Here is an 18,906-nt window from a genome sequence, read left to right as displayed (position 1 = left end):
GGGGGGTGGGGGGAGGATGTTTTTGTGGGTTTGATGGAGGCGGTTTTGTTATTAAACAGAGACTGAGAGACACAGACAGGAAACAGGCTCAGGGTTCAGGTGCACTCCTGACACACCTGGAAAAGCTTGAACCTGCTTATTAAACAGCCACCAATCAACACGCTCAGAAGGACTCTTGGTTTTTGTGGTTGTTCTCATTTATGTGACGCGTTCAGTGAGCACACATGGAGATCTGAAGGGATGCAGGGCCCGCACAAAAACAAATCTTTATTACGTTTTTCGTGTGTTTATTTAAGAAAGAAAAATAAAGATGTTTGATTATTCGCACAGATCCACGTGAACCGAATAATCAGCTGAAGCTGAAAATGGAGGCAAATAAAATCCTGTAAGTCACAAACTGACTCCAAGCTGGATTCAGATGTGCACAGAACTGGTTTGACTGCCGGGCTCTACACGGGCTTTCTCCTGGTTTAAAGAAGCCTTCAGAGGTGTCGACACACATTACTATCAGTGATCTGCATGTGGTCACCGTTTGGTCTGAGTCAGTTAAACCCACCTATGAAAAAACAAGCCAGTGATTTTCCTGCAGTGGAAGAGCAGAGTGAAGCCCTCGTGTGTTTTAGAGACAAAGGTTAGATTAGTTCCTGTGCAGTGATGCTTCAGCTAAAGCGATGAAAGGTCATGTGAGAGCATGTGGAGGTGCTGATTGGTCTGCTCGGTCAGTCGGAGTGCTGTGTGAAGACTGGAGCAGGTGGAGACATAAAGGAGCCTGGGAGCGTCTGAATGCTACAGCAGGTCTGCGTCGCTGCATTTGCATAATCATTCATAGTGTGTGTGGGGGGGGGGGTGCTACAGTTGATCCTGTATTCTGCAGCTTCTCCTCGCACGTTTCCATGGCAACGCCAGCAGTATCCATGAGAGGCACGCAGATGCTTTTGTGTGTTTATGGAGATGGCACTAAGCCAAAGCCGCCACCCACTGCTGATAACTGAAAAACCGCAATATTCCCAGAATGCACCAGTGTAGTGCATATTTTCATAACTCACCTGTGTAAACTCTGTCAAGGCAAGGTTGCATATCAGGGGCGTGGCCTTTTTGACTGACAGGTGGGTGTAGCTGCTAGCTCGTGCTAACTGGACTGTGGACGTGTTTGTGTTGCTGTGAGGTTTCTGTACGAACAGACGTCTTTTATTGTTATGAATGAGCAGGTGACTGTGACAGCCAAGGCCAAACTGCAGCCAAGTCCCTCTGTGAGTTACAGGCTGTGAGGTAACCCCATCCTGTTTGTGCACACTCTGCTTGAAACTAGTGTAGTTTTTATTTTTCCGCCTGTTTGATGAACTGCGTGCGGACAGCTCCACAGAGACTCATTGCTCAGTGATGTGATTGCTGTCTGCAGCAGAGCTGAAGCTGCTGTGTGGAGAATCGGGATATTTTCCACAGTCAGACGTGCTCTGAGCACTGAGAGGCTCGGGTCAGAGAGCTGCCCATCACGTCACATCATGTCTGACTGCACGGCACCTCGATCAGGAGACACACGAGGGGAAGGAAAGAGGCAAACAAACCTCTCCTATTGGTCAGTTCTTTGCTTTAATCTAAAGAGATTTACAGTATACCACAGTAATCCTTTGCTGATTACCGTAGTATACTGCATGTGTTACACATCACAAGACTCATTTTTACTTATCGCTTATTTATTTAACTGTGCTGCACAGCTACACTGAGGGTTCAAACAAGAGCATAAATTAACTTTGCTGAGCTCTGAAGACAGAAACCAAAGAAACATCAGAGCAGCGAGGGCGATCGAGGCTCAGTGCATACTGAGAGAGAGAGGAGGGGTGGGTTGGAGCAGAGAGGTAAAACCTGCCTAGCAACACGGATGCCTCTGCAGCCCAAACCCCCAGGGTCCACCTGTAATATTCCACCTTAAACTGCTGTGAGGTGATGAAACACCTATGCTGTTGTTTCCTCTGAGGAGGGGGGGGGGGTTGATCTCAGAGTTTCTTCTCATGGCAGCAGACCCCCACCCTCAAAAGCCAAAGACTGGTAAAAGGAGCAGGAGTTATTTAAAGAAACAAGCCGTGATACTTTTATGATGACTCGTGAACAGCCCCACAAACTACAGACAAAAATATGATGGGGGGGGAGGCCTCAGCCCTCTCGCTGTGTGCCCCCTCCGGACCCGTGTGTGCTGGGGTCAGACCCGTGAACCCCGGCAGCTGGAGTGCTGCAGGTGGAGCGGGCTTCTTCTTTACCTGGATGTGACAAATACAGGATGAAGAGGAGGAGGTGGGGGTGACACAGATGGGGGAAGAACGAGGGCAACAAGTGAGATCACGGAGGGGGAGGGACGGTGACGTCAGCTACTCCACCAGGTGGCATTGTGTGAGAGGGGGTAACAATCTGAATTCCTCCGCTTCCCCGGGAGTGATGCATGCAGGGAAAAAAAGGCAGAGCTCCCTCCTCCTCCCTCCTCCATCTCTGCAGCAGCACACGGAGCTACAGCAGCAGGAGGAAGAGGAGGAGGAACAATAAGCTCAGAGGAGGCTCCGCAGTCCGGCGGCGTGTCGCAGTTTTAGCGGGAGCTGGTGAAGCGGCTGCCCGGAGGAGGAGGCAGGGGGCCGGCAGAGGGAACATGTCCTCCCCGCAGGTGTCCCGCCGGCAGTCGTGCTACCTGTGCGACCTGCCGCGCATGCCTTGGGCCATGATCTGGGACTTCACGGAGCCCGTGTGCCGCGGATGCGTCAACTATGAGGGCGCGGACCGGATCGAGTTCGTCATCGAGACTGCCCGCCACCTGAAGCGCGCTCACGGCTTCCAGGAGGCCCGCGGCGCCGCGGGAGCGCCCCCGCAGCAGCAGCCCGGGGCGACGAAGAGCCAGGCGGCCATACTAAGCGGCAAAGAGCCGCCGAACCACCACCACCACCCGGCGGATGGTGCAGCCAAGCCCCAGCATCCCGGGACGGACCGCTACTCGCTGGGACGCTTCGACTACGGCGGCAGGCCGCCCACCGGGCTCGGAGGACCGAACGGCTTCAAGGACGACGGCCCGCCGGAGCTGAACCGCCAGAGCCCGAACTCCCGCGGCAGGACCCCCGCCGGACCGCCGTCCGCCGCCGTGCCACCCAGCCTGCTGCCGCAGACGGGCCGGGCCGAGCCCGGGGCGAAGCGGCCCGCCTCGGTTTCCGCCGCCGACCCGGACCGGGAGCTGAAGGAGAAGCAGCGCAACGCGGAGGTGCTGGCAGAGTTGAGCGACAGCCTGCGGAGCCGCCAGGAAGAGTGGGCGGGCCGGCCGAAGGCCGTGCGCGACACGCTGCTTGCGCTCACCGGAAGCACGCCCTTCGACGTCCGCTTCAAGAAGGACCACGCGCTGTTGGGCCGCGTGTTCGCCTTCGACGCCGCGTCGAAGCCCGGCGCGGAGCATGAGCTGAAGCTGTTCATCGAGTACCCGAGCGGCTCCGGGACGGTGTTCTCCAGCGCCTCGGGGGTGGCCAAGCAGATGTACCAGGACTGCATGAAAGACTTCGGGCGCGGGCTGTCGTCCGGCTTTAAGTACCTGGAGTACGAGAAGAAGCCGGGCTCCGGGGACTGGCGGCTGCTCGGGGACCTGCTGCCGGAGCCGCTGCGCTTCTTTCGGGAGCCGCTGTCCGTAGAGCTGCTACCGCAGCCGCACGCCGACGGCGGCTTCCCGCTGCCGCCAGGACGGGCGGGGGGCTCCCGGCCCGGGCTGAGGAAGAGGAAGGCCTCCCCGGAGCCGGACTCTGCGGACGAGCAGCAGCGGCAGCAGTGGCTCGGGGGCCCGGGCGAGGCCCTCAAGACCCCCCCGGAATCCGCCACCGCCCCGCCGCAGAACGGACAGTCCCCCATGGCCGCGCTCATGTCAGTGGCGGACGCGCTCGGTAACGCGCACTCGCCCGGCAAGGACAGAGACTCCGCCGCGCACTCCAGGCACGCGGCCGGCAGCCCGGCGTCCCCGGCCTCAGCCTCCGGCCAAAGGCGCCTCTCCTCCCGCAACGGGGACCTCGGGCTGCCCGCGCAGGACCAGGTGCACGCGCAGAGCGTGCCCGACTCCCCCGTGGCCAACAGCGGACCGCTATGTTGCACCATCTGCCACGAGCGCCTGGAGGACACTCACTTCGTGCAGTGTCCCTCCGTCCCCGGACACAAGTTCTGCTTCCCCTGCTCCCGGGAGAGCATCAAGGCCCAAGGGGCTTCCGGGGAGGTGTACTGCCCCAGTGGGGACAAGTGCCCGCTAGTCGGTTCCAACGTGCCCTGGGCATTTATGCAGGGGGAGATTTCCACCATCCTGGCTGGAGATGTGAAGGTAAAGAAGGAGAGGGACCCCTGAGGAGGAGGTGCTGGAGCCTCAAGCCCAGACTTTGTTTTTTATATTCCCCTGGATCACAGCCCAGGTCGAGGTACTTCAGCCTGCCCCCCACAGAGATTCGCTCTAACCTAAACTCAGTCAAATATTCAAACCATGAAGAACAGCAAACTGTTTCAGTCGTTTAGAGTCTGGACTGGTGATCACGTGAAAGCTTTTCTGATTTAACACTTTCCACCTTCCTTTGTCATCGTGTCTGTTTTCGATGTGACGGAGGTCAAAGGTTGAGTTTCAACCTGGCGTCAGTAAAATAAATGAGTGTTACTGATCCAAAGCAGCGCTGACACTCTTCAGTTTATACATCGAGCTGCCTCCAGCTCCGTGTGTGTGCAGTAAGATCATGCATGCTATAGTTTCTGTCCAACACTCAGTCTTCTTTACTGTGAGGCTTAAAATAACCTCAATATTCTGTTAAAATGAGTTCATGTTATTACAGGTGTGTGTGTGTGTGTGTGTGTCAGTCATTACACCCATGAGTACAAATGTGTGACCACTGCGCCGGACCGTCAGCCCGTTTCTGCATCTGTAAAGAAAACCTGATAAAAATACGTTGAAGGCTTGAAACGGAGATTATCGTGATGCAGTTTAATAAACGTCTCGGACAAGCAGGCGATTCTTATTTTGAAACAAAGAAATATGTTAAAATTTATAAGAAAAATGTAATCGTCCAAATTATCCAAACTCCGATGTATGACATCAGAGTGATCTTTGGTTCGTCTGGCGTTTAAACTTGTGCGTTTACTTTGTGAATGAGTCGTTTGTGTTTTTGTCTGTTGTTCAGGACGATGTGCTCACAGACTGAAACAGTTTGACTGAAACATGGAACATTACTGATGTTAATCTGTGCCTGTTGTGTGGGTCCAGGTGTCGCTCCCACCGTTGCTCATGTTCGTCTGGAGTTTGGTTAACATACAGTCACAGTTTGTGTCCGAGTCGCCGTCACACTTCTCACAGTGAAACTCACATCAGTTATGTTTGTTTAAAACGGTCGTAAATTCTCCCTGTTTGATAAACGAACCCGTTGACGACCGGGTGGAGAAACGCGAGGGGAGGCGTTGCTCACGTTCAGCGTTTATTACCTTTGACTCTTTCTAATTAACGTCGTGGACATCATCAAGCTCGTGATCTCAGAATGACATCATGCTGTGACTGTTGTGAAGCAAAGGTCTGTTAGCAGCGATGAGACCGGCGGGGAGTTTCAGGGCGTCTTTGTGCACGTTCCCACTGCAGGAAGCGGCCGGTAGGACGCCGTTTCAGGAGGAGAAAGCGCTCACTTACAATCCGTCGCTCCACGTTCCCACTCTGTGGAGCCGCACTCGCCGCAGCTGGAGGGGCTCTTCATGAAGGGTTATTCCAGAAATGCAGCTGAAGCTGTGGAGCACGCTCACAGCAGGTCCATACCTGTGTCAGGCGTCCTCACTGTGAGCGTGCACACACACTCGTCTTGAACGGATCGTCACAACGATCGCCACCGTCCGCTGTGAGCTCACAGAGCCTTTGTTAAGTTATTGCTCGTGGTTTTGGTGCCTTTAACGAGGCGTCGCACAAAGATCAGCTCGGTAACGTTCTCGGCGGTAGACCGTCACTCCTGTGGCACGTCGACAGAAGCGGGGGGGGTTGAGCTTAAGATGATTAGACAATAACTGGCTGTGTGCAGACTTGAACTGTAACCTCAGGCTTGTTGGACGTGCGGATGAAACGGGCGTCATGCTGTTTACAGAGCCGCTCCTCGCCTGAAACAGCTGCAGCATCAGTTCACCTCCTCTAACCCAACATGGCTGAGAGGAGGCGCGGCCGCGTTCGCTCGTGACTCTGATCTCTGCAGCAGCTTTGAGACGAGTACAGACTCTGACTCGCTGCAGCCGTGAGCCGTCACCGTTCAGCTGTGTGTGTTTGCTCCTCATAACTCGCTTATAGAAACTTTCTGGGCTTTAAAAAACAAACAAACTTCATAGTTGGATTTGTCCAGCGAATAAATGTTATGTTTCTGTTGCACCTGGATCCACAAAGCAAACGCAAAGATGGAGGTCAGACTGATGAATTCTTCATTTTCAGTCAAGTTAAAACAAGTTAACTCCCAAATGCAGAGAGTTTCTGCTGTGGACAAACTGGTTCCAGTGGTTTGAAGTGAACCAACCAAAAACGCCTCGACTTTGGCCCTGACAGTTGGAAGGTAAAGTCACCTCGAGGAACACATCTGCTGCTCGTTTGCTGGTTTTCTTCTGTTTGAACTGGACAGGAAGTAAGACCCGTGAACACGCTAGCTCTCTGACGGCTGTCGGAGAGACTAAACAGGAAGTTTGTTTCTTCTGCCCGGAAAGCCAACGGTGTCAGAGTATAATTATGCCGACGTTTCACTGCAGATGTAAACAAATAAATCAGCATAAAAACAGACGAGCAGGACGTAGAGTCATGTTTAAACGACCCTTGGAATTGTGTTTCGTTTCTACCTTGTGTCATGATCTAAATGTAAAACAGAAAAAAACCTTTTGTACTTAAACTGTGTCAGATGTTTTGGGACATCAAAGAGGAAACCGTGCACACGCCGTCTTCCCTCCGTCCAGGTTCCAGCCGAGTTTGGAGCAGACAGCTGAACTTATAAATATTCTACATGTGGATGTTTTAGAAAACGTGTTTAACAAAGAAACGAGCGTGTTGTGTTGTCGTGGAGATGAAGGCGTGGTCAGTGCCGTGGTGTTTAGGAGGTTCAGTGTGAGGCAGCCGGTAGTCACTAACACATGCTCCATTTTTACATTAGAAAGTCGTGTCTGTAAAGAAAACAACAAAAAAAGCAATTTTTTTTTATTTTTATAGAAATAATTTATTCATATTATCATTTTGAATTTGAATTTAATTTTTCCTTTCTAATATATTTTGTACTGCAATAAGAAGCCCCTCCTCTCTGTTCCTGCCTCACATTAAGGTTCAGCTTGTTTTGTGTTTCTGTTCAGATAAAAATGAAACTAACACATTTGATCTTGTAACGTGCCTTGGAGCTGAGTCGGTTGTAATAAATTCCTTTTCTGTCAAACGTGACGTTTCTTTAATGCCACACTCGACTTTATTTTGAAATTCTGGTGCTGGAATCACTCACGTCCTGTGGCTAAAGGCTTCTTTCAGTAGAAACTGAGTCAGGCTGTGATGGAGCGGCTCACCTGTTTTTCCAGAAGTCCAGCTAAAGTAAGAACACTGGAGCGTCTCACTTATTGATCTTTACGTCTCCAGGAAGTTGTGTTCGGATCAAATCCGGGCCTCTCAGGGAAAACAGCCACATTTCCACCGTTCGCTGTGGAGCTTAAACACAGCACAGGTATTTTCTGAATTTGTCAGCTCCTGAAATCCTGCACTCAGCGTCTTCACATGGACGCTTTTATGTTCTTGTAATTCCAACATTTGTATTTGACAAAGATGCAGATTTGATTGACTTGAAGCCAAGAGCGAAACTTTCTCTGCTGTCTATGCGTTGATGAAGAAACTCGAAATGTTGAGCCTTACTTTTCATTTTACATTCACTTGAACTGTGACCTTTCCTTTGTCACCAAACGTGATCAGCATTGTAATGAAAGCTTGAGGAACTCGTCCATTTTCGGGCTGTGTTGGACTGTTTGGTGGGCCAGATGTGGCCCCCGAGCCACATGTTGGAGTCACAAATGTTAGAAATGATCATGTGAGAAGGAGCCGAGCGGCACCAAAGTGTAACCAGCAGAAACGCAGATCAGCGTGGTTAGCATTCACACAGCGAGCTGCTGCACTGAGCCAAGGGCACCTTAACCATCACTGTACACACACACACACACACACACACACACACACACACACACACACACACACACACACACACACACCAGGGGTGTTTTTGTTGTTCAAAGAGAAAATCTGCAATGCAGCAAGAAACTACAAGTACAGCGAGTACTGCAGTAATGGTAGTACCGGTACTGCATCAGGAGTTTGTTAACGAGACAGCAAGGACTCTGATTAAAGACACGGCGTCGTATTAAGATCCAGAAACTGCATCTGCTCAGTTCACCTCTGCTGCGCTCTGATTGGCCGCGCAGTGTCTGACAGAGTGTTTTTGTGCGTGCAGCTGCAGCAGCCGAAGCGGCTCAGACAAAGACACAATGCTGCAGGTGTGTGGATTTACAGCAAGCTGCTCTCAAACCTGCAGCTCGTTTCTCGCGCTCTGAGAGCGAGTCGGGACATCCACAACATCAGCGGCTGCTCTGAATGTTTTCACATTCTGTGGCTGATCGCGGCGTGTGGGGACGACACGGTTGCCTACAGCTCGAGGGTGTCGCGCTCGCTGTTCTGATCACAGAGGAGGCAGCCTCTCTGCGAGCTATCCTTACTGGATAAAACGTAGATATTGACAAAGTTCACTTGCAGTTGAAAGGTCATAAATTGCAATAACAGGTGATATAGGTGGTTTCATGGGATGTCTGGGGCTCCCTGCCTGAGCTCATTGTTAGAAGCGTCATGTTTATCCTGAACCACAGAAGCATGACAGCATCCGCTCGAAAACTGAAAAGTCTGAAGTCTGGCACAGTGCGGTGAAGAATGCCAGCTTGGATCAGTCTCCATGTTCAGACACGGTTGAGTTAGGCGGAGTGGGCAGAGCCTCCGTCAGTGAGTCGGCGCTCACGTGGGCTGAACGTGCAGAGCTAAATAAAGACATGGAGTCGCAGCGAGGTTTGATTCATCTGTCTGCGCAGCACCGCGGTCGGTTCTCTCCCCCTCCTCTTCGTTCGCTGTAGCCGTGGAGGAGGATGCTGTTGCCATGGTTACCAGCTTCACATTTAAAGACATAATTTATTCAGGAATGTGCAGAGACAAGCGCTGCAGTGATCGGCCGCTCTTTAAACACTGACAGAATCATAATCGTAGGCGTCAATAACTTCACATTTGTGCCGATAAACAAGCCCCCACCCCTCTCTGCGTGTCACGGCGTTGACTGCATTTAAGACGATGATGTCAGCACTCTTTTTTTTTTTTTACTTTTTTTTTTTTTAATGTCCATCAGCACTCCCCGCCGGCCCCCCCAACCCCACACACACACCTATGACTGTTTGTGGTGTCGACCCTCCCCCACTGGCCCGCTCAGAAGCCTCCGTCTCGCTGTGTTTTTATGTTGCCCGATTGGTCCACTTCAGCTCGTGCTGCAGATTTCATGCAAACTTGATTTAGCTCCACACCTGCAGCGGATCCATCTGGAGTCGGTGGATCCGTATTTTGGAGTCCGGATGCTAAAACGCTTTATGTGGGCCAGATGTCAGCTATGTCATGATATTTGAACCACATCTGGCCCACCTGACATTTTCCACCCGCTGTGTGTCTATTCCACTTCATGTACCCCACTTAGGTTCAGTCAGCATTCAGCCAGCTGTGTGTGGCAGGTCCACATTTAGCCTGTACGGCAGCAAAGGGGGAGGGGGGTCTACGTCCACAAAGTGTCCCTTTTTGGTCCACATTTAACCATAATGGATTTTGTCTCAGGTAGTTCAGCAGTTAAGCCGGGTCTGCCTGCTGAAACTCACCCACAGGGCCTCGTGCCACACACGGGGACTCTCTTTATTTAACATGTTTAAGTATTAGACCCAGACCCCACCACACATGTGGCTCCACATCTGTCCTAGGCAGGTTAGCCTGTTCGGGTCCACATTCAGGCAGCACAGCAGTCCACCTGTGCTCAGCATTAATCATCGAAGGAATGTGGTCCACGTGGGCCTGCACCGATCCGGTTTTAGCTCGTGTGTCGAACACGCAGCGTGCTCGGAGCGCTGAAGGGAAGCACAAGGACAAAGAAAAGGGTGAAGCACAAAGACGCGGCATTAATAGTCATCCGCAGCCGTTACTACGGCGCTCATGAATTATTGCTGGCATGTAAAGGTCTACAGAGAGGAGGAAGGGGAGGCCCGGGCCCCCTCCCCCCGCCCGTTTCCTCCATCAGCATCTCTGCTCGCTGTCACCATGAGAAACCACTGGGGTGTTGCCTAGCAACAGCAGCAGCAGACAGCCTGCAGCAGCTGTTTGTGATAGTTTCTGAGCGATTAAATGACAGAGGGCAAGTTGACAGCGGCGCCCATTTTATCCCCACCCACCGCCACATTTCCAGCTTCAGCGAGCGTCACGACTTTAGCTGAGGGCGTTTGGACCTTCTGAGATGAAGGTCAGACCAGGGGCGATTCTAGGATCAGAGCTTTGGGCGTGCTGAGCACCCAGAGAACTGCCCAGCCAGGCAAGATAAACTTTACTCGTTACAATGACACGTCTTCCCCGTCTCTGTCAGTCCCTGCATCCCTACATGTCTCCAGTTGTCCCGAGTTCCCTCTGACTGTCTCCTTGGTGCATTTAAACCCCTGTTCCTCCCTGTCCTCGTCGTCTGTTGTCTTCATCTCTGTTATCAGTCATCATAATTTTACCCTCTCTGTGCAAGTCTGCAAATTTCTTTATTAAATCATAAGATTCTTGAATTCATCAAGTGTCTCTGTGCCTGGGTCCTCGTCCAAAAAAAAAACATCACTGTTTTGTACATTTTAACACAATTTAATCCCACATTTGTGAAAGAAAAGCAAAACACTTTTTTGAAAAGTCTGTAACAAAACCATCAAATCTGATCAAGGTTAAATGCTGCTAAAGAAGAATGGATTGGAATAGAAAAAATACATATCCTAACCTTAATTACTGGGGGAGGATAATGAATGATGCTCATAGTGAGTAAGAAGTAAACTGACTGCATTTTTTTGACAGAGATTCACTTCACCTACCGCCTGCCTGGTGTTGGCCAGAGGGGCCGATGGTGCGATATGGCAGCCTCGCTTCTGCCCCAGGGCAGCTGTGGCTACAACCGTAGCTGCCTCCACCTGTGTGTGAATGAATAGTGGAATTGTAAAGCGCTTTGGGTGCCTTGAAAAGCGCTATAAAAAATGCAATCCATTATTATTATTATTATTATTATTTTTAAATAGATTGTATTCAATTAGATAAAAAATTACATTAATATGAAAAAACAAATACTATTAAGATCACTAATGAAAAATCTTCTCTCAGTGTACTTTCAACCAAAAGGCAAATAACCAAACCACATGAACATCTAATAAAAGATAAATATTGAAACACTGATCATTTGTTCTTACACTTTTACCTGAATGTGGCTCCTGGGTTTAATCTTGGCACATATGACAAAATAACCAGCTTCTCCCATTCCATTTCAAACAGGACAGTGGTAACAGCAGTAGGCTGCGGACAGTTTAAAGATTTAGATTTTAAATAGGCTGCATAAATTTCAATGGGAGCAACAGGACGGTCAAATGTCGCTGATTTTACTACAGAGCAGGACGGATTGTAGGGTAGCAAACATCGTCGGAAAACACGTTTCCAACACTACAGGTTACCTGCTGTAATGTTTTCAGCTAACAGAAACATGGTCTGACTCCTACCAACTATATAAAGAATAACTGAAGGTTAAATGCAGCTAACGTCCTGTTTTAAGCCAGGCACTTACACCTCCGCTCCGCTGCGTCTCAGCCACCATCGCTCTGGCAGCAACGGCGCTACAGCCAGAGCAGGGGAGAGGCGAGCTGGGATGCTATGATTCATTCATAAAATCTCCCTGGGTCAGACGTTTCTGAGGGACCTCAGAACGTCTCTGTTGTATCATCAGAAATAACCGAACTCTGTTCTGTCAGGCCATAGTCGCGATGTTACGGTGGGACTCGCTTGCGAGCCTCGGGGGGGCGTTCCTCTCCGAGCTCGCATCATTGCGTACATCCTCCTCAGTCTGTATATTTTAGTTTTGATATTCTGAGACCATTTTGTGATGCTTTTTTTTCACTTTATGTAGTTTGTACCTGCAAACTCCCCACGATGTGAAGGCGCCAACGCATCAATGTCCTCGCTGCGTGAGTCACACTGTCCTCAGAGTGATTCCAGACGCTTCCGACGGCCCGCTGTGTGTGTGTGTGTGTGTGTGTGTGTGTGCGTGTCTGTCTGTGTGTGTGTGTGTGCGTGTCTGTCTGTCTGTCTGTGTGTGTGTGTGTGTGTCTGTCTGTCTGTCTGTCTGTCTGTCTGTCTGTCTCTGTGTGTGTGTGTGTGTGTGTGTGCGTGTGTGTGTGCGCGCGCGCTTTAGACTCAGCTGAATTGCCAAGAATGTGACACTGTGTGTTGTGTGTTTGATCTCATTAATTTGAATCAGTGTAACGTTCAGTGTCAGTAGTTTTCTTCCACGCTGTCGCATCATTTATTTGTTTGCTTACTTCTGTTTAATGGTTCTGATCTTGGTTTCCTGTCGGTCCTCAGTGCTGCTGTGTGATCGCAGCAGCGTGTGCTTTTCGGAGGGTGGGTAGCTTTCTCGCCCCCTGGTGGATGGCTGTAGGGTACATCATAAGTCCCGCCCCTCCACGCGAGAACACGGTTAAGAGTGTAAGCGTTGGTGATCGGGAGCAGCCTGAAGGGCGGGGCTCAGCTCAGTGTCAGCTTCATTCCACCAACCTGGCGATCGTGGCTCAAGAGTTGGGAGTTCGCCTTGTAATCGGAAGGTTGCTGGTTCGAGCCCCGGCTTGGACAGTCTCGGTCGTTGTGTCCTTGGGCAAGACACTTCACCCGTTGCCTACTGGTGGTGGTCAGAGGGCCCGGTGGCGCCAGTGTCCGGCAGCCTCGCCTCTGTCAGTGCGCCCCAGGGTGGCTGTAGTGACTGCCATCACCAGTGTGTGAATGTGTGTGTGAATGGGTGGATGACTGGATATGTAAAGCGCTTTGGGGTCCTTAGGGACTAGTAAAGCGCTATATAAATACAGGCCATTTACCATTTACCATCTTATTACTATATGCATATTTGTATTGTACAGCACTTTGGTCTACCAGGTGTGTTTTTAAAGTGCTATATAAATGATGATGATGTGAGTCAGATTGTGTATTAGGATATGTGACGCTGCGTGGAGCGGAGCGCTGGATGGGCTGTTACTTTCACTTCTTGAGTAACAACAGCGTTGTTGAGGCGTGAGTGTTTAGTCAGATAAGACACTCAAAAACTAACAGATATTAATATTATAGCGTTACACTGGTCATTTATTCAGGCTGAGCGATCTAGGAAGTTAAATCTGTTCCCTTTGCATGTTTTTAATGCTTCAGACATGCTCACATGCCTGAAAGGTCTCAGCTCCGGTCTTTAGCCAATCACAGCTGGGAGGCAGCGAGGAGAGCCAATGACGTACTGCAGGAGATGAAGCGTCTGAAGACTGAGATGAAGATGCTGCTGACGGTCAGTGTACAGTTCAGCTCAGCTCGAGTTAACGGGAGTCTGTAATACTGAAGCCTGACACACGTTCTGTCCCCCAGCAGCCAGAAGACCCTCTGAAAACCAGCAGACCTTCACCGAAGCACCAGCAATCCCAACAAACCCAGTCCCAGTCCCAGCAAACCCAGTCCCAACAAACCACCTCAAAGGAAAATCGCCCGAGGTCCCGATCTTCCCACCTCCAACAAAACTTATCCCATGAAAACAGTTTACAGTCCCAGCAAAACCAGTCCAGACTACCCCAGCCCAATAAAACCACTGATGAAGAACATAACCTCTGGTCCCAGCAGTCCCAGTCTGTGCTGGTCCAGAGGAGGTCCGCGGTCCCGTCCCTGCTGGAGGAGGCGGGTCAGGTTCTCCATCAGGTTCGAAAGCAGAAGAAAGTTCTGGAGGAGAACCTGGAGGCTCTGCTCAGAGCCCGGACCGGAGAGGTTCTGCACTGCCAGCTGGAGGCGCTAGCTGCTAACAGGTAGCTAATGGTAGTGTTGACTTCAGGTGTGCTCGCTAACACAGGACAGGTTTAAACACTTAGGATGGTTTCTCTGACCGGCAGAGACCACAGCGAGGAGGTCCGCATCAAGAAGACAGTGGACGCCTGGATCAGCAGGTTAAGCAGAGACATCCAGGTGAGCTCCAGCAGGCTGGGAACACCTTCATCTTTCTTTTTGTCTGCTTCTTCTTCTGCTTCTTCTAAACTTCACTTCTAGAACTCCGATGTGGCGCCATCTGTTCTCTCACTCATACGACAGCACAAACGCTTCTTCTTCTTTGAACTTTTCTTCTTCTGCTCCTCCCCCGGTGCTCAGAGAAAGAGCAGAAGAAGTAAAACGGGGACTGACCCTTTTCTGCCTTGCCATCAGGCTGAGATGTCCTCAGGGAACATCAGAAACCATCACTCAGCTGTGGACGCTGATAGCTCCGCCCACTCAGGGAAGGAGAGGCCAGTGGGCGCGCTCAGAGGAACAGGAAGTATGAGGACAGCGAGGAGAGGAAGCAGAGGGCAGAGAGCCGGAATCAGAGCGGTGAGGCTGGCTTCTTCTGATAAGCCATTGATTAGTTTCTCATCAATAACAAACAAGCGATCACTGATTGGTTATGTGTTTATGCACCTGCAGGGGGTGGAGCCTAACCGAGGCACAGGTGGAGCAGCTGAGCGTCATCAGTTGGAAGTGGACGGAGAATCGTACCTGACCCGGCTGTATGGCCGGGCGCCGTATGAAGGTCTGAGACGGACCCTGAAGAAGAGTCCGTACCTTCGCCTCAGCTCACCTGCCTCACCACTCGGAAGGAAGCCCCGCCCCCGACTAGTGGAGAGTGTCCGAGGTCAGAAAGTCAACATCAGTAAGTGTGATGGTAAAGGTTGACCTGTGGGCGTTGTCAAACATTCTGCTCTGCGTCTCAGGTGTGAAGCTGAAGTCCTCCAAGACTCAGACCAGCCTGGCCCCACCCCTCACTCAGCCCCAACCAATCATTTCAGCCCCTCCCTTTGCTTCCTCCTCACCTGGACGATCTCACATTTTCAGCTCATCACACCTGACCTCAGGTCACTTTGATGACCTCAGCATGACCCCTGCAAACAGCTGCCCTGTCGCCATAGCGATCCCACTGGGTCAGTAACATAGTAACCTGTTTCTGTAAAGGTTAAAATAAACATAAACAACAGTTCCAGGTCAAAGGTCAAGTATAACACACACAACCTTCCCCATGCAGGTCCACCCCGGATGGACTCCAGGTGTGAGCATCCTCAGGAAGTGACATCAGCGCTCGCTGCCCCTCCAACAGCCTCTGTGGGCGATGAAGCACCTGACCAGGTGAGCAGCTTTGAGCCTCTGAGGACTTCAGTCAGTCAAGGGTGGAGGTGTGAGCTCTGACAGGTGTGTGTGTGTTCACAGCAGCTCCTGGAGGCAGAACAAGCTCCTCCCCGTGCTCCATCACACACGATTGACATCATCGAAGGGAACGAGGAAGAAGTGGAAGAGGACGACTTCTTCCCTGGAACTGACTTCCTGTCTGTTGTTGATGTTGTGCAGGTAAGCCCCTCCCCCTCCTCTGTGCTTTAGAGCAGCCACCGTCGTCTCATAGGACGGCCACTTTAGTCTTCAAGTAGTATAAAAACAAAAAAATGCCCACAAATACTTCCTGAAATGTTTTGTTCCCTCTTCACTAACTGAAGCCTTTCATTGGACGTTTGTTCTGTGCACACGTGGCAGCACTGCTGCTGTCATTGTGTTCTTAACTAAATCAGACATAAGTGAACACGTGAGTTTGTGACTCTCACTGAGCTAACAGACATCCCTCAGCATGTTTGTGCTCTCTGCTCATGACATATTCCATCATTTTAAAGAACTTATTTTAACATCGTACTCAACAAAAACAATTCCTCCTTAACAAAAAAGTCACTGCATTCGATTTCTTCACGTCAACATGCAGCCGCCAGGTTGAGACCTCTGCTGTAGACTGTCAGTGTTTTCAGTGAGGCTGCAGCGCCACCTGCTGGACGAAAACAGAACAGCAGCAACTCAGAGCGAAGAAGATGATGACGATGATTGCTATTACTATTCATGTTTTTGGACACATGGAGACTTTGATTAATTAATCCTTTGGTCTCATTTTTCGTTTTTTCTCAGTGATTTCAGTAACATCTGATTTATATCTCGATCCTTTATCCCGTCATTTCACTGATTTTCAGTTGTGATGTTTTTTTGGGTTTTTTAGACTTTTAGTAGAAATCTCAGAAAACTTTAAAAACTGAGCCGCTGTTTCAGAATTTTGGGGTTTTTACGATTTTTGGAAGGTTTTCAGTCATGAAGAAGGTGAAGATGTTGTGTAGAGTTTTAAAATAATCTATTGACTCATTAATATTAATGTCAGGCACATGTAGGTTACAGTGCCGTGCAGAAATCTTGAGCTCAGGTGTAGTGATGTCACTGAATAGTGAACCTCCTCTCAGCAGGAGGTCAGCGTGTCGGGTGAGGAGGCCGTGGAGCTGGACGGGGGTCCGTCTCCCCCTCCGGTCCTCTACCAGGGTCCCATCTTCCCTCCCCAGGCTCCCTCTGCCCTCCCAGCCCAGGATCAGGTCCCCGTCCTGGGCACGGTCCTGCAGCGGGACGTCCTGGAGACCCGGCTGGTGGAATGGTGAGAAACCAGCACGAACCCCAGACCGTGGAAACAACGCCACATTGTCACCATTTTGGTTTCTGTGTTCAGGGTGGAGCAGCAGCTGATGTCCAGGATGATCTCAGAGCTGTACTGGCCCCCGCCTTCTGACCACGCCCACAATAGCGACGTGGACCAGTCAGATCCAGAGGAGCGCAGCGTCACCTCAGACATTGGTAGGTGTACCTCCTCCTGCTCCTCCTCTTCTGCTCCCCCGCTGCTCCCTGACTGTTTGCTCCTCTGTGTGTCTGCAGTGGAGGCAGCAGGAGACGCAGGCCTGCAGCTGTTCGTGGACGCCAGCGTGCCCGTGGACTCTGAGTTAATCCGGCAGCTTGTGAACGAGGTTCTGGCTGAGACTATCGCCCTGATGCTGGGCCAGAGAGACCCGCTGGGCGCAGGACCAGACCCGGCGCTGGAATCAGCTGGACCAGCAGACCCTCAGGAGGTACGGAAACTCTGTCGTAGCGTCGTAGCGTTAAGCCCCGTCTCTGAAGGCCACCGCTTCTCTTCCAGAACGAACCGCTCCCATTGGTCCCCACACCGGAACCAACCCCACCGCCCAGCCCGGCCCCGCCCAGCAGAGAGACTACGGCAGTAACCACACCCCTTCCATCAGAACCAACAAGCCCGCTGAATAAGGAGCCTCCTCAACCAATCGCACCACCAGGTCTTTTGGTGACCTCAGAGCTCGTAGCCACACCCACTCTCAGCCCAGAGCCCACCCCCTCTGCAGAAAGCCCAGCTACTGTACACCAAGCCCCGCCTCCCTTCACTTGGGAAGAAACTGAGCTTCCATTGGATGAGGAGAGACTGGTGGAAGACATAACCACACACAAACCACCTCTGTATGTCCAACACACACACACACACACACACACACACACACACACACACACACACACACACACACACACACACACACACACACACACACACTTCCTGGTTCATTAACACGTTTCTTCTCCTGCAGGTTGATGTCAGTAGCGGAGGAGGAACCTCCTCTCTCTTCTCCTCACCCTCCTCCTCCTCCCTCCCTCCCCCCTGCTCGCTCCCCGTCTCCTCCTCTTGAGGCAGGACCGGCGTCCCCCTCCACCTCCTCCGAGGAGTCCAGCAGCTCCAGCACGGTGACGGCCGGCACTGAAGCAGCTCTGAAACACATCTCAGAGGGAGAGCTGCTCATCAGTGCCAACCAGCCGGCAGCCATGACAGGTACCATCATCATCATGTGTGTGTTAGCAGGACATCTGTAGCCTGCAGGTGTGACTCTGTGCTCTGTTTGTCTGTCAGGGGGCGGGGCTGTGTGCAGCTTCAACAGCTCTCTGCAGGAGCTGCAGGATATGGTGAGGAACCGCTGAGCAAGGCACTGCTGGAAGCTTAGCACAAGCTGAATATTAATATAATGATGTGCCCCCTCCAGGACTTTGACCCCCCCAGTGAAGGACAGGTGAAAGGTCGCGACCTCCTGCGGGCCCTGCTGACCAAAATGGAGCAGGGAGTCACACAGAGAGGAGAGAGGCCTCAGCCCGAGGTGAGCCTGCAGGCATCAGAGTGCATGTGAGAGGCACCACACCTCAGCTTATGACCTCTGACCTCGTATGTCCTTAGGGCTCCTGGGAGAGGGCGGACGGGAAAGTAAGCTTCACCCACAGCGGTCAGTCCGGCTCACCTGGACAGATCAGTCAGGCTGCAGGTACGCCTGCCTTCAGACGACGCTCAGGGACAAAAACACAAGTTTTGTCTCGTTTAACACAACAGAGCCACTCACACTGTTCTCATTCAGACACCTCCAGGTTTTACACTCTCACCTGGCTTCAGTCAGAAACTGGCCCCGCCTCTGATTCACCTCTGACATCACTCGGTTTCCATTCCCTGCAGATGTGTCAGAGGTCAGCTTTGAAGCCACCAATCAGGGCTCGTTTACTTTGGGCGACCTGACGGGGGAGCTAATAGGTACACTGACCTCTGACCTCCACACAGAGCTGTCGCTGTCTCCTCCTCCACACCTGGAGAACACACACACTCCAGGACAGGTGAGACACACAGACACACACACACGTTGGCTGTTTTCGTGTGTTTT

At 51.5% G+C, this 18,906-nt stretch overlaps 2 protein-coding genes across 6 annotated transcripts in view; both read left to right on the top strand.

Moving 5' to 3' along the window:
• Nucleotides 1–18,906, top strand: part of kiaa0586 (KIAA0586 ortholog) — a 33,138-nt gene that overhangs the window by 9,606 nt on the left and 4,626 nt on the right. For 2 of the 5 annotated variants that reach the window (XM_080870056.1, XM_080870052.1), the window contains exons 8-24: nt 13,508–13,637; nt 13,715–14,142; nt 14,227–14,299; nt 14,534–14,695; nt 14,789–14,996; nt 15,076–15,282; nt 15,384–15,484; nt 15,566–15,703; nt 16,624–16,808; nt 16,881–17,005; nt 17,084–17,274; nt 17,343–17,674; nt 17,800–18,038; nt 18,117–18,169; nt 18,247–18,357; nt 18,435–18,519; nt 18,705–18,859. In XM_080870056.1, coding sequence (XP_080726182.1) covers nt 13,508–13,637; nt 13,715–14,142; nt 14,227–14,299; nt 14,534–14,695; nt 14,789–14,996; nt 15,076–15,282; nt 15,384–15,484; nt 15,566–15,703; nt 16,624–16,808; nt 16,881–17,005; nt 17,084–17,274; nt 17,343–17,674; nt 17,800–18,038; nt 18,117–18,169; nt 18,247–18,357; nt 18,435–18,519; nt 18,705–18,859 — 2,923 coding nt within the window. The remainder of the gene's footprint in view (nt 1–13,507; nt 13,638–13,714; nt 14,143–14,226; nt 14,300–14,533; nt 14,696–14,788; nt 14,997–15,075; nt 15,283–15,383; nt 15,485–15,565; nt 15,704–16,623; nt 16,809–16,880; nt 17,006–17,083; nt 17,275–17,342; nt 17,675–17,799; nt 18,039–18,116; nt 18,170–18,246; nt 18,358–18,434; nt 18,520–18,704; nt 18,860–18,906) is intronic. The other 3 variants (XM_080870053.1, XM_080870054.1, XM_080870055.1) reach the window with 3 other exon arrangements.
• Nucleotides 8–12,381, top strand: irf2bpl (interferon regulatory factor 2 binding protein-like). Its single transcript, XM_080870057.1, has one exon. It carries the CDS (start codon nt 2,435–2,437, stop codon nt 4,346–4,348), a length of 1,914 nt encoding a protein of 637 aa, XP_080726183.1. The 5' UTR covers nt 8–2,434; the 3' UTR covers nt 4,349–12,381.

Source organism: Rhamphochromis sp. 'chilingali' (genome assembly GCF_963969265.1).
Source record: "Rhamphochromis sp. 'chilingali' genome assembly, chromosome: 21".
NCBI classification, from domain to species: Eukaryota; Metazoa; Chordata; class Actinopteri; order Cichliformes; family Cichlidae; genus Rhamphochromis; species Rhamphochromis sp. 'chilingali'.
The sequence above is the reverse complement of the archived record's forward strand: the minus strand, read 5'-3'. Positions and strand labels throughout refer to the sequence as shown.

Excerpts from the sequence above, each read along its gene's own strand:
- irf2bpl (XM_080870057.1), top strand. The coding sequence starts at position 2,435 with ATGCAGGGAAAAAAAGGCAGAGCTCCCTCCTCCTCCCTCCTCCATCTC.